At 42.6% G+C, this 15,535-nt stretch overlaps 1 protein-coding gene across 1 annotated transcript in view; it reads left to right on the top strand.

Moving 5' to 3' along the window:
* Nucleotides 1-5,368: 5,368 nt before the first annotated feature.
* Nucleotides 5,369-15,535, top strand: part of DGKQ (diacylglycerol kinase theta) — a 79,974-nt gene continuing 69,807 nt past the window's right edge. The window contains exon 1 of the mRNA XM_044444070.1: nucleotides 5,369-5,852. Within this exon, the coding sequence (XP_044300005.1) occupies nucleotides 5,558-5,852 (295 nt within the window). The 5' untranslated portion in view covers nucleotides 5,369-5,557. The remainder of the gene's footprint in view (nucleotides 5,853-15,535) is intronic.

Below are 15,535 nucleotides of genomic sequence, written 5' to 3'. Positions count from 1 at the left end.
CACAGAAAAGGTGACCACAAGTCCCCTTGTTCTCCTCCTCCCACTCCCCAGCTTTTCCTGAAGGCCAGAAGGCCAAAAAAAAAAGTGCTTTTTAAAAAAGTAATAGGATGTGTTTCTTAACACTCAACCTGTTTACCATTTGCTATTTGTTTGTTTCTCCCTCATATTCTAGTTGCAAGCATCCTTTTCTTGTACACAGCTGACATCTGCACCCATGAAACAACTGTGTGATGTGAGATTTTACATAAGTGCTGCCAGTAAGCCCATAAAAGTTGCTCTCGCCCGTCTGCCCATGGAATTCTGTGCCTAAGCTGTGGAAAATTCTGTGGCAGCTCTACAAACCTTTGACGAAAGAGGGCCGTAGACTTATGAGGGGGTTGAAATAACTGATTTGCTTACTAGGCATGGAAACAAACAGCAGTTCCTACAAGGCAGAAAATTCCCCAGGGAGCAACTTAGCCAGCCTTTGTCCCCAGGCTGCACCCCCTGTTTTGGCTAACTCTCCTTGGGAATGCTAGAAAAACCCACTGACCTTTTGGGGCCATTATTCAGGGGTGCTGCCAGCTGAGGCCTTTGACCTGTTGTTGCCCTGCCTCATTCACACAATTTTCCAGGTGGAGGGGATATGAGATTATCTCCGTTTCCCCTTGTAACCCTCCTGTGCCTCCTACTACCCTCTGTTATTACTAATTGCAGACAAAATTAAGGGAAGAAAGATGGAGGTGTGCTAATGCCAGCCCCCCCCCCCCCATGGAAGCATCAGAGTAATTTGCCTAATAAAGGAATGAGTACAAAACAACTAGGACAATATCCATGCTGGTCATCTGCGGTACAACTAATGATATGTGGTGCTGGTGGAAGCCATCTACGAGAGTTCCCCATGCACTGTCACAGACAAGGAGAAGCCCGGCTTAAAAACCAGAAGGGTGGCTGTGGTGTTATTCTGTGGAAGCAAAAGCAACGTGTCCTCAGGAACCCAGCACCCAAACCAATGCAGCCCTCAGTTCCTGAATTCAGGAGCTTCACAGCTCCTGAATTGTCTGGTGGATTTGGTACGTCTTCTGCAGCACCTTCTGTTTATTTTTATTTAAAGTTTTTATATGCCATCCCAATACTAAAAGTCTCTGGATGGCGTACAAAAAACATTTCTGTTTCTGAGTTTGTAAACCTTTGTTCTCTTCCCAAATCAGCAAGAGGAAAAATTATCGCATATGTATGCAATTTTCAAAAATTCCTAGTGCAATCCTATGCATGTTTACTGGGAGGCATTTCAGTGAAATTCACTTTCTGGTAGGTTTGTAGAGGGTTGCAGTGTCTGTCTGGTTATATTTGGACTCATATGAGTCTATGGAGGTGTTCATTTCTGCTCATATGTTTATATAGGTATAATTCCCAGGCTACAGCTCCTGCACTGTGTTTTAAGCACTTGAATTGACTTTGTACTCATTTGGTTTTCACTTTTCAGGAAATAATTTAAGCTGGGTCAATTAAAAGATTCAGCATTAAAAAAGGGAATAAAGCTTGCTGCAAAACTAGCATAGTACTGCATTAAACAAACAGCTGTGCTACACATTGGAGAGAAATATATTCCTTTCTACTGAGCAGGTGCTTTCTAGCCACCTGGGCCACTTCTCTCATTAACTTTTACATAGGAGTTACTGCAGTACAACTACCTTGCCAACATTGTTCAGGGTCCCCGCAGGATTCGCAGATAAATGAGAAGAGTCCTCACTGAAGCTCTGTCCAGCACTGACTAGATGCCTTCTCACTACTTTCAATCAAAGTAAAGTAGGAAGGGGAGAGCCCCAGTGTAGGCAAATACGAATATCACTGTCAGTCTCTCCCTAAACTCACTAAGAGAGCCATCTGTAATATTATTATTATTATTATTATTATTATTATTATTATTATTACTATTATTATAACATTTCTATGCCGCCCCTTGCCAAAACCTCGGGGCGGCTTACAACATGATAAAATACATTGAAATACAATAGTACATATAACCTTCCAGTGGCAAGGAGAACGTTACTGACATTCTGCTCCTGATCAGAAATCTGAAGAAAGGAGGTAGTAAATGTCCCACCACCACTGAACAACACAGTACAGTCATGTGCACACCATTTGCTTCAATATTACTTATTTAACACTATGCATTAATTGCTTACATCAAATTTCTAAGTGATGTACAAAGAAACAAATCTTCATGCAGAGCACAAGATTGCCTTTTCGGAAATGCCACTTGGAAAAGGTATGTTTTCAGCAGGTAATCCCAAGAAGAGTTGATGCTTCAACTGCAGTAGTACGAAGTTCCAGAAAGTGCTATATTCTGCCTTCCCTCAAAGTCTGGTTTAAAAATAAGGACAACTGGAAAATATCTGCAGTTTAATTATTCTAGTTCCTGATCCACTTGCATGTGTTATTTCGCCAGATTTATCGTCACTCTTGATTATTTTAGACTACTTTTAGAAGGAACTGACATTTTCAGATTGTGAATAGTTAGTTGTATTCGGAAGTTCTGAACTGTTTATACTGTTTAACTATGGAAATATTTTCTTTGCAACATCTGATGTTTAAAAGTTGTTTTAAGCTCTTACCCCGGTATGTAGATAGAACTGCAAGAAAGCATTCTGCTGACTGTTTCACAGAGCTGTGTGAAGTATCTTAAATTAAAGGTCTAGCAGCAGCCACAGCTCCCTCACTTCAAGTTCAGCCCAGAAATAAGAAATGTCAGGCGTGTCTTTGACTTTACTTGTGTAATAGCAACCCTTGGGTACCTAAGTTTTGTCACCATAGCTACTCAAGTCAGGTGGGGGTAGAGTAAATAAAATGGGAAAATGTAACACTGCCAACTTGTATAATAGATTGTAAACAAAATAACTTGATTTACCAGTACAAAAGAGGACTTTTTAAAATTAGCATTTGAATGAGAACCATGGTTACTGTCAGTATGTATAAACATATTCATTCTAACTAGGTGTGATTTATATCCCTATAAAACTTAGTGTGCATAATCTGAGTAAATGAGTGTTATGTTACTGAAAATAATCTCATGCTTGTTTTGAAGAGGAAAAGACAGACCTTGCAGAAAAGAACTTCTAAGTTCTGTGCTTAAATGTCCATTCTAGTTTGGTAGGATGATCAATATAAAAACTAAATACATTGGGATTTAGACTGAATTGTTTCAGGCAGAAAGAGATGCACTGTGGTCAATACTTTTAAGACTGTTCTAAATGTAACTGCTATGATTATTTACTAGTAGCACCTCATAGCCAGTCATACTACAGATTGCAGAGAGAAGGGGTAAGAAAACACAAGAAACACCCTCAGTGTGTACAAGAGCCACAAAGACAAGTTTTTAGTACCTCTCTAGGCTATGAAATGTGATTAGTTAATCAGAAGCCTACTTTGTACATGGAAATTCAGCTGTTGCTGCCTGTTGTGAATGATGCCTTCTTCATACACTAGCTCTATTTAGTGCTTGAAGATTTCTTTTGAAATCTTTTATGTATACATGTTTATATGCCTAAACATGGTGAGAATGTGGAAAACACAAATTCAACACAAACACATGTATACATCATAACCAGGAGCACTTATCAGAGTTAGGACTGGTGAGGCACTCCTGCTTTCAAACACATTTAACTCAGTCTTAAAAGTTAGACATTTGTTCAGTTCCTATTTTATTTTATTATTTTATTCTTTTTATTAATTTCTATACCACCCATCAGCAAAGCTCTCTGGGCAGTTCACAACATGATATAATGACAACAAAATACAACACAACAGCATTTAAAACATTTAAACATTCATTAAAATAGCATTGAAATACATTAAATACAATGAAAAAGACCCAGACAAGGAAATAAAAAGGCACCTGGATAAACCCATCAGACCCCTAGATATCCAAGGAGATCTTTAAAGGCTTCCACAAAGAACTCGGTGCTGATAAGATGGCAGATTTGGCACCAGGAGGGCCTATCCTATCACCCCCTACCTTGGGCCACCTAAAGTGAAAGCTGAGTTGATCATTATTAACATCATGAAGTTCTTCTCTAATATATGCAATATCTTGAAGTAAATATATCAGTTTGACTTTTTTCCATTTCCAAATCTATATGAGATGGACAAGAACAGTACTTGCAAGGATGATTTTGACCCCCTTTCCCCCATCGCCCAGTTTACCTAGGGTGCCATCAAGTCTGTTTTAAAAATCAAGGGGCAAGTTGCAAGTTTTACATACATAGAATAGCCAACAATGGCTAAACAACAATGAAAAAGAACATTCATGCATTCCACTCTGAACCCTGATCATTCCAGCTACTATAATGTTCTCAAGCTATGAATGCCAAATGACTGAGGATTTTGAATGTGAAAATTAAAATGTTCCCATTGATTTTCATATTTGGGAAGCTAGGAATATTATTAAAATTAGAGTTGGTCTAAAATCCCTGGATCTTTTCAGGATGCAATCCTAGCCACATTTGGTTGGGAATAATTCTGTCATTACAAGTTGCCTCTTTAGTATTCAAAAATCCTGACAGATCCACCTGAGTACCATGGAGCACAGTCAAAATATAATACACAACCAAGTAAACATGAAGTCCCTGAGCATATGTGGACACTTCCCCCCACCACACACAATGATAGGACGGGGGAGGGGGTGATCCCATGAAGTTGATGGGTAGGAGATTGGAATTTACTTCTACGGGATGTAGTGATGGCCACCGATTTGGAAATCTTTAAAAGGGGAGCGGACGAAACTCTGGAGGCAAAGGCTATCCACGACTGCTAGTTGAGGTGCTACGTCCCGTGTTGGGGGCGGTGTGTGCCTGGCAACCCCCGAGGCTTAGGAGGGGGCTGCTGTATTCACATCCTGCTGGAGGGTTCCGGTGGGCAGCTGTTTTCCCGCTGTGTGAACAAAACAATGGGTCTCATGCACCCCGGGTCCGATCCAGCCCGAGCTTTTCCGATGTTCTGGAGCAGTCCCCGACTGACGTCGGGCGGGCGCCGGATGCGACCCTGGAAAGCGCGCACGGGTCTGCGCAGGCGGCCACGCAGCGGCGGCGCGGGCGCCAGCCCGACCTGCCGTGGCAGCCCGCGGGCGCCCGCCTCCCTTGCCTCCTCTGCGGCCAGCCCCCGGGCGCCGTCGCCAGCCAGCCCGCCCTCTAGGTGCCCGCGAGTCCGGCAGGAGGCGGCCTCGAGGCGGCCTGGGTCAGCCGTGCTCCTGCGGCGGCGGCAGCGGCGAAGCGCCGCCCTCTCGCCTGCGTCCCTCCCCCCCCCCCCGCCCCTCTGTCCGGTTCCTTCTTCCTCCTCCTCCTCCTCCTCCTCCTCCTCCTCCTCCTCCCCCCGCGGCCCCGCCGCCGCCGCCGCCTCCGGCTTCCCTGGCAGCGCGGCGGAAGTCTTGCAAAAGGAGCCGCCGCTCATCTCACGACGCGTCCCTCCGGGAAGAGGGCGAGAGAGACGCCGCCTGCGCTTTGCCGAGGCGGGGAGAGCCAAGCTCGCCGCCGCCGCGAGGAAGAAGCGGCGCTTCCCAAGCCCCAGACACGCCGGCAGCATGGCAGACGGAGCTCGTTCCCTGCTCGGCGGGAGCCGCGGCTCCAGCCCCGCTTCCAGCCCGCTGCTGGGGAGAGGCAGCAAGAGCCGCTCGCTGCCCACGCCGTCGTCTTCCTCGCCTTCGCTGCGGCAGCAAACACCGCCCGGCTCCCCCAAACAGCCGCCGCCGCCGCCTCAGCCGGCGGCTCGGGGGAGCGCGCCCGGGCACTGCTTCAAGCGGGTGACCCTCACCAAGCCCACCTTCTGCCACTCCTGCACCGACTTCATCTGGGGGCTGGCGGGATACCTGTGCGAAGGTAAAGCCGAGTGTGCGGGAGGGTCCTCAGCCGCCTCGCGACTCCTAGCGGAGTGGGGGGCAGAAGTCAGTGGGGAGACGTCAGCCTGCAGAGGCTCAAGGGGAGGGGCGGCAGGATTTACCTCCCCCCCGCCCGTAGTTTTGGCGAGTAGTAGCCCTCTTTCACGATGAGGCTGCCACTCTGCCCCTGCCTTCCCAGTCTTTCCCAAGGTTCCTGCGCCTGAAAGTTGGCTCCTGACAGGTAATATGTGTTTGCGTTGTTTGGGCAGTGTCCACTGATTGACCTGCTTGGAGTAACTCCATTGAAATGAATTAAAGTAGCCTGTGTAAATCCTATAAATTTCAATGGGTCTACTCTACTGGATGCTACCTCTGATATTTCGCTATACCAGGAAAAGCTATCCAACGCAGCTTCCTTTTCCAGGCTTGCCAGCATTTTCTTCCAGGTCTCCTTTTTGTCCTTTTACCAGCTGCCTGTCATACAAAAACCTATCTGTGGTTTGGGGAAAGCACTGCCCTTTACAGGGGCAGATGCCATGTAAGGATGTATTTTTCTTAAATGCCTGTCTGACAGACAGCTATCATTTCCATGAAGCTTTTCAGATCCCTTAGGCATTGGAAAAGTGTCTTGTGCTGCAATGGATAGAGGAAGGGACTTTTCCTTGGAATAGTTGGAAATATTTTCTTCCCTGATGTTTCTTCTTGTATTGTAACAGTGGAATGAGTCTAAAGTTGACACTGGGTTCACTGGGTTTCATCATAGTATCATTTGTATCCTGGCAAGAACCTCCCTGTTGCATCACAGATGTATGGGATTTTACCTTCAGGCCTGCTCATCATCTGATGAGATGTCTGGTAGGCTGTAACATAGCAGGAAAGCTTTTTCTTTTGTTTCCTCTCCAAGGCCAAGAAGAAATGAAATTTAATTTATCAGGCAGCTAGCTATTAAAGATAGAGAAGCCCTGTGACAAAAAAAGTTGGCAACCTTAATATGAGGAGTTGAACCTGGGCTGCTGGAAATTGGTATGCTGTTGGGGCAAAAAAGAGCTGACTGTGATATTCCTGTTCACTGAGTTAGAAAGAAGATTTATTTCTGTTCATACTCATATGTTTGGATGGGGCAGATATGGATGGAGAGCAATGTTTTAAAGCCAGTTTCTGCCTAATTTCATCTCCCCAGAGCGAGTATCAGTTCTTTCCAGGAGAAACACTGGTTGTATTTACATAAGTAGATATGGATGTGCAGGCTTGTGGGCTGACAAATAACTTAAGAGTGTTTTGTAGTTGGCTTTGGCCCCCTCTGGACTGCCATCAAAATGCCACCATTCCCACATTCCTTGAATGTGCGATGGGGTCCATCTGAACCCTTCTGACAGGGCAATCTGCCAATGCAAGGGTGAAAGTGAGACCTATCCTCCCTTTGAGGCCCTGTGTGAAGTTCTTCCCCAGATGGGTTCCATCCTGCTCTGAATTTTGATAAACATCAGGTGTCATAGTTGAAGAACAGTTCTTCGCATGTGAGATATACTTACACCACTTAGTATTATGGAGGCTAGTAGAGTGAGAGTAAGATTGTTGCACAGTACTTACTTCACAGCTTGTGAAGAAAATTTTAATGACTTGCAAGCAAGCTGTGTTACGTAGTTCTGAAATAAGCTGCACTGAGCATGGTTCATCCAGCCAGGTTGTGATGCCTCTGCTGCTTGCTCTCATTTTCCTTGCCTTCCACTAGAAACCCACTTTTTATTTGTTTTTGTTGTTAGGGACCATCAAGTCACCTATAGCTTATGTGGACCCTATGAATGAATGCCCCCCAAAATGGCCTGTCCGTCACAGTGCTACTCAGCTCTTGTAAACTCAAGACCAGGGGTTACTATATGGAAGCAGCTCTTCTCCTATTTCGTCTTCCTCTTCTATCTTTGACTTTCCCTAGCATGATTGTTTTCTCCAGTGAGTCTTGCCTTCTCATGATGTGTCCAAAGCATGACAGGTTTAGTTTCCTCATTTCCGCTTTCAGAGAAAGTTCGGGTTTGATTTGAAAAGGACGTACTCATTTTTCTTTCATCAGCCCAGGGTATTTGCAAAGCTTTCCCCTGGCACCATGTTTCACATACATCCATTTTCTTTCTGTCAGCTTTCTTCACTTTCCAGCTTTCATAATCCTACACAGTGATTGAGAATACATGGAATGGTATGGATGATCTTGGCCTTAGTCTCCAGTGAAATGCCCTTACATTTGACACATGTTACAATTGCAATAAATAGTGAATTTCTTAAGGATTCAGTCCAGATTGAAGCATTCTTTCTCTCTGAAGCATGAGGTTTCTTATTCTTGCTAATATAGTTTTCAGGTCAAATTTCTTTTCTCTTATTTGGATACCTTGTGCACACCTGGGGCCTTTTCAGATGATACCTGGCCACTGCATCTGCTTGGGCATTGGTGGTGTCTGTAGTTTCCTGGTTAATTGATACTTTATCCAGCAAGAGAAGCAACATGGAGCCAAAGAGAGATTGTACTGATCTTGAGACATGCTTTTCTAATCCTTCCTGATAGAAACCCAAGGTGAAATAATCTCATGAATTAGTTTGTTATTGGACTCACTGAGTCTCTCTGAAGTTTGGCACTGTCTTTCATCCTTGTCTCTGCAGTGCTGCTGTATTCCTTCCCTCTTCATGTGGCTGTTGGAGGGAACAGCTATCTTCCCTGTTTGTTCTTCATTCATGTATATTAGGGGGTAGACATCCTGATACACCACATTGATTTGCTGGAACAGACATCTTAAGGTGGCCTTGGACAGGAAGGACAGGAAGGGGAGGAGGAGTTTTAAGTCCTGGCACCATGATTAAGCATTGCTCATATCAGTGTTACGTAAGAACTGAAGAGGTTATGAGCTAGGTATGGAGCTAGGGAGTATGAGTAATTTACTATATAGCTGGATGCAGTTGAGCAATAAAGTAGCTGCAGCAAGGAGTTCTTTGGCATCATTTAGAAGGAAGTTTAAGCAAATAATACCCAAGTGTGTGTTCATTCATTCATTCTCTTGTGCGCTCTCTTTCTCAGGAAGAGAGGCTGTTTCATGTGGACTCATGTAAATCTTCAAGAAACAGAAGTTGACACCAAATGCTTTAACAAAAGTAGTGGAGGGATGGCTTAATGACAGATGAAAAAGATATGCTATTGTTTGCATCAAAGTAAAACAAAACTGTCACACATGTATTAGGAAAATTTTTCATTCGATCTTGGATTTTTTAATTTTATTTTTCATTCTTTTTTTTGCTATTAACTATTTCAGTGCTTTCCCAATATCTGTCTGTCGATATTTTTCTGTTCTATAAAGCATGTCCTATTTCTTGAGTCCTTTTACAGTGCTATTCTATGCATGTCTACTGATATGTAAGCCTCACTGAGTTGAATGGGATTTACTCTGAGGTAAATGTGTTTGTGTCCATTTTCACTCTGCCTCATTTTAACCAGTACCCCAGTTTTTTCCCCTCATAACTTCATTACCCCTTTGCTTACATACTCCTTTATATATCACATACTTTTTAAACTGGCCCCTTGGCTAGAGGAAAAGTAAATTTAGAATATTTGTTCAATGGGGTGATGCTCTATATTTTAAACAATGAATAAAGGATATTCGAGGTGAAACACTTGCAGATGGAAACCGGTGATCTGAATTGCATGCAGTTTTGAGTTCCTTATTTAGCTTGGGAAGATTTTTTGACTTTGAACAAATTAAAACAAAAAGAGATATTTTTAGCAACATTCTAATAAAATATCAGGGATGCAGGTGGCACAATGGCTTAAACTGCTGTGCTGCTGGGCTGGTTGATCAAAAGGTTGCCGGTTCAAATCTGCACAACGGGGTGAGTTCCCATTGCTCCGTCCCAGCTCCTGCCAACCTTGCAGTTTGAAAGCATCCAAATGCAAGTAGATGAAAAGGTACCACTTTGGTGGGCAGGTAACAGCGTTCTGTGCACTTCGGTATTTAGGCCACACGACCACGGAGACTGTCTGCGGACAAACACTGGCTCCCTCGGCTAGGAAACAGAGATGAGCACCTCCCCCTAGAGTCAGGCATGACTGGACTTAATGTCAAGGGGAAACCTTTACCTTTTTACCTTTAATAAAATATCCAGAAAAACTGTTTTCAGAGTGAGGAATGTTAGGCTAGTGTAATGGTTTACCTATTTTCCTAGTTTTAGACCTTTGTGCTTCTCTAACAATTTGCACCTCTGTTCTTATTAGTAACAAGCAAACATGGAGGTTGTTATTGTTGGTTTCCAGTCCTACACATGATGGTTGAGAGCCTCTGTTTGCCTCCTAACTCTGCCACTATCACTCTGCTCATTAGCTTCAACTTCTGTTCTTTACTCCTAAACTCCCCACTTTGTACCTTGTTGGCTTTCTTCTCTTCCATTTTATTATCCATGTGTTCTGCCACGCTCTCTGCCTAGATTAGCCTCTTTGTTAACTTGTACTCCCTTACTGCTGTAAGTTTTGTCAGACTAACTTCTTCAGCAGGGTTTTAGCCTTGCTTTATCCCAGTAAGCTTGACTCTGTCCTAACCATTATACTTTCCTACTTTAATTGCAGCACTGCAAGAGGGACCTTAAGCAAAACCATCACTGCTTCCATTAGTTATTTCAGGGCTTCTAGGATATTGGTTTGGTCCAGCTTCTCCTCAGATGCTTGTAAGCCTGAGACCACCTCCACCGAGGTAGGGATCGGGATCTTACCTGTTTTCCTTGTCCAGGCCATGGTGATTTCAGCTCTGTGCTAGCCCTCTTGTTTGCCTGTTTTCCTTTGGCAAGACTGGCCTCCAGTATTAACTGGAGTTTTTCTGCCCAAAAGTATGGGCTCCCCATATTCCAGAGGTCCCATGGCAGGTCTCTATGGCATCATGTAATTTCTGTGCAACATGCGAGGGCACAACTAAATATCAGTACATTTTCTGCCCAGGGGGTCAAATCTATTTAAATGAGAAGACTGGCTATTTCCATGGCTCAGAGGTGAAAGCTGGAAACCTGACTCTGCTGTCATTGCCACTAGATCCTGTAGCAATTGCTGCTTTTTAGCCTGGCTAAGTTCCTTCCACCTCCCTGAAACATATGCCCAATATTGACTGAAATACTATCACTTGAGATACAGCTATGTTAGCTTCCAGCATACTAGGAAACAAACCGTTGAAAGGACTTTGCTTCTTAGTCATACCGCAGCTTCTACGTCATTGTAATACAGTTTCTGATGCGGTAAAATAGAGATGTAGGTTAGTTGCATCGTGTCCAGGTCCACCGCAAGATATTTTCCTCTAGTGTTCTAAGCAGTAACACCAAACTGAAACGGAGTGATGCTTTGGTTTTGTCTTCTTGACTTTTTTAAAGCTAATGCCCAGTCCTAAGAATGGAAGAACAAGCATGATCTGAGTCTTAAATGTTAGGCATTTGTTGTCACAGGCTGCTGCTTCTCATCTTCCCTATTCTGTGTCTTCCGCTTGCCCTGCTGCTGCTCTTTTCCCTCCCCATCTTGTTCTCATGATGCTGAGCATAACCGCCTTTAATCTCTAGTCAGAGATGGAAGGAGACCATGATCCAATGATTACCATAACTTAAATGGGCTGTGGAGCCATGCTGGGTGCCATTTGTTTCATTACCCGCCTGGGTGTGGTTAGTTGTGTCATGCAAACCTTGTTGCATGGCTTGTTGGAAGGTTTATTAAGTAAGTAATAAGGCAACTACTGGCTGGACAATTGGGCAAAATGGCATCTGGCATGCATCAGCTTGTGTTGCGACTTAAAACATGGCTTGTTTAAGCCACAGTGATCATGTGAATATGGCTGCATTTCATGGGAATATGCAGGCTGCCATCTTCATGTTTGCCTTGAGGTACTTGTTTCTTAGGTGTTGACAGATTACAGGGACACATTTTTAACCCTCCTGTGTTTTTATATGAGACATATAGTGAAAATTCTTCCTAGCCAGCATATCTATTTTACCTGGAGGGAAGGTCAAACAAAATGCAAACAAAATGGACGCTTCAGAGTGGTTTTATTTGTCTTGCAAATGTTGTTTAATTAAGTGCTGTTAATGAGAGTGAAAATGATATTGGAATGATAGTTTTCAGACTGCTTATTCCTGCCCGATTGGCCATTGAGTATACTGGGCACACTTTTCTCACACCCACTCAATCTGAAAAACTAGAACAAAATATTCCGGCCTGGAAGTTTGCCTCGTTGAAACAATCCCAGCCTTGATTCTAAGGATGGAAGAGGCTGTGATAACACGGAGAGGCAAATGCATCAACAACTTGCAACCTGAAGGAGAGAACCAATATCTAGTGGCAGGCTCAGACATTTATGATGTAGCACTTGTAATTATTAATGAAAAAAATGTTGTTTTAACTGGCTATTCCTCTGGAAGCTACATTTATTTCTTGGGCTTATTTTAAATAGATATTAATCCATCCTCGCCCACTCGCTGTCCACCAGTCAAGTGGGATGGCTTACCAGGAGCTCAGTAACCCTCCCCTTTGGCTACTTGTCTGAATCTGGAGGCACCTTACAAGCTGTTATGCATCACCGATCTCTACATGGAGCTTGTTGGATCGGTTTTGTTCAGGTCTCCTTCAGATCTCTTCCTGACAAATATCTGTATTTATGTGTGCACAGTTTTCCTTTTTTTCCTGTACATTTTTTTAAAGTATAGGAAATGAGGATTTAAAAAATAACAAAAACTAAAGGTAATAATAGCTTCTAAAAGTTTGCATTGCATAAAATTTAAATATATCAGCTATGCATGGAAATTATTTTATATAAGTAAACAAATATGCAACTATCAATAGAAACAAGTATGCATAAGTTTCAACGAAGTCAAACCTAATAGTTCTGTATATATCCATGCACAGTTGGTATCTGAATGCTACCTCTTCAAAGGTTGAAAGAGTCAATAAAACTAAAAGCCACTACATTATTTGGGAGTTGGCATTTTTCTTTTCCATGTTGTAATATCAGCCATTTAGCTCTCACGAGGTCAAAGAAAATCCATTTACATTTCCCTTGCATTATATTCTAAGAAGCGGATAAATAGTTAAGTGAAACATGTGCATCCATATTTATTAAAGTTTTTCAGCGCTAAATTTATCCGATTTATAACCTCTTCTCAGAAGGAGGCAGCTATAGGGCATTACCAAAACATGGCTGAAAGAAACATTAATTGTATCACACCTCCGTTAGATAGTTTTCTCACTTAAGCCTTTATTGAAGAGTTGTTGCAATGTCCAGCATACATGGGACTGAAGCTTTTGCCGGATAAGATCTATTGACACATCCAAAAAGGATGCTCTTGCAGCATTCCGTTGGAATGCATCATTTCCCTATATATCAAATAATCTCCCCTGATGTATTTTCTATTCCAGTGAGTTTTGAATGGCCCAGTCTGAAAAGTTAATACGCTTGGAAGTTATGGGAATTAAATCTAATTTCCACCTTATCTCCACAGGGAGCAATGGAGTGACTTGAAAGACAGTTATTTATCCTGCAGAATTGGTCAGTTGCTGAATTTCACTAGTATATTGAGCGGCAAGTTTATTAGGGAGGGTTCCAATGGTAAAACTTGAATGCAAAAGGACTCTTGTCCAGCTCCTTGCTTCTCCAATTTTCAAAGGGCTGGAAAGACTGGGAAGATCTTGGCCTGAGCCTTTGAACCGTGATTGCCAGGGAATACATGGTACTCAGCCAGATGGACCAGTGGTCGGATTCAGAACAAGATAACTCCTTATATAGGATTACTTCTCAGCCCGGAGTATCTCTGCTATTTCTGCATGTTTTTGCTTGCAGAAAGTTACACATCACTTCTCTGCCTTTTGTTGACCATTCCTCAGCAATTGGCACAGAAATTATAAATCATGTTCAAGAATGGCAAATGCATATTTCTCACTTTCCCCTTCACATTCTTTTGATTTGAACTCTTCATCTTCCCACTGGTGTCTGTGCAAGTTTTTCTCTACGGCATGCCCTTCTTTTGCTCTCACTTTTCTTTCCATGAACTCTTCTGTGTTTTCCTCCTCCAAGTTAACTGATACATGAATATAAGTTGGGCATTCTCCTTAAACATCTGGAAGCCTGTAGTAAAATTTAGTTTAACTTGTTTAAAACTGATTAGTTAGCTCCTAACTATGTTTGTTGAGGAGTAAGGTCTGTTGCATTGAGTGGAATGTATTCCCAGATAACTTAGCCTAAGATTGCCTCTTTTGTCCCATTACACCTTTGGAACAGAAGCAGTGATCCCATGGGAAACGACTTTGGGGTAAGTCACACTGTACGTAAGTGTACTTCCAACTAAACTTGCCTGTGCTCACTGTGATTTGCCTGGGTTGCCAATCTGTGTCCCTAGGCTGCCCTTACCCTATGTTGTATTTTCCCATAATAAACCAGTGTTCCACTCTAATTAGGTGTATAGTACTCTAAAACTGCTTTCCTTTTCCATAGGAGAAGACAAAGGCTGTCTGTTAGGCCTTCAGCATTTCAAGAGTATTATGCATCTTGGATTACTCATATTTTTGCATTCAGCTTGTTCTGAGCAGTTTAGGATTAGGAGGGAGCATGCCTGTGAGATATGGAGATATTCAGACTGGGCAAACAGCAGCATGTACCAGTCTTTGTTCTATAATAGGTTAACAATACAATCCTGTGCATCCTCACTTGGAAGAATGTTCTATTGAACTCAATAAGTCTTAGCTGTGGGTAAACAGAGACGGTGTGGTGCATTGGCTAAGAGTGCGGGGCTGGGACTCAGGCGATCTGGGACTCTTCTCAGCCATGAAGCCAGGTGGGTGACTTCGAGCCTGTCACAGACTCTTAGCCCAGCCTACCTCACAGGGTTGTTGTGTGTAGGGATAAGATTAAGAGCAGCAGGAGGAGAATGATGCAAGCCACTTTGAATTCATAAGAAAAGAGTGGCATCTAAAAATAAGAAAATAAAAAATAATTTGACTACAGATATTTTTTCACAGTTAGAAATGTTTTCGTGTCTTTTTTTCTCTGTACTGTGGTAGTTTTCATTCCAATTACTTTTCTGTATTTTGTGGGTGTTTTTTTTTTCTTTTGTGTTATGGCATTCTTTACAGCTTATTTATTTTTTGTTAAACTGCCTTGAGAGTTGTTTACTGGAAGATAGCATGCTTGTTTAAAAGTAAACAAATAAATTTGTGACAGTAGTGACAGTCTGAAAGAAAAGAAGGGTTTTGCTTTTGTTTTGTTTTGTTTTTTTAGTTTTGTTTTGTAATTTTAGAAAGTGTCCCTCCATGGTTGCTTAGAACAAATTCTTCCTCTCCATGAGCAAGTGGCTTTTTAAAAGCTTGGGCTGTTGCCATTGTTTTTGATGAATACAAAATTGTGTTTCCATGTGTGTGGCATTTTTGTGCATAAGACCAGGAGGGAATTGCTTGTTTACATTGTGTAGTCTGGAAATGTCACTTCCTTCACTTTAACATGATGACTTTATGGAATGAAACTTGAAAATAGCTGAATTGTTTTGGAATGAAACTTGCAAATAGCCAAAACTCTCAGAAGAACTAAAAGTGATTCAAAATACCTCGTTTTATTCCCTCTCATATATGGATATTTACGTAGTGGCTACATTGTCTGTTTGATGTGCAGGAATATTTTAAGTGGGAGTAGAGCAGTA

This window comes from Varanus komodoensis, unplaced genomic scaffold (genome assembly GCF_004798865.1).
Source record: "Varanus komodoensis strain SLA01 unplaced genomic scaffold, ASM479886v1 scaffold43, whole genome shotgun sequence".
Taxonomy (NCBI): Eukaryota; Metazoa; Chordata; class Lepidosauria; order Squamata; family Varanidae; genus Varanus; species Varanus komodoensis.
The sequence above is the reverse complement of the archived record's forward strand: the minus strand, read 5'-3'. Positions and strand labels throughout refer to the sequence as shown.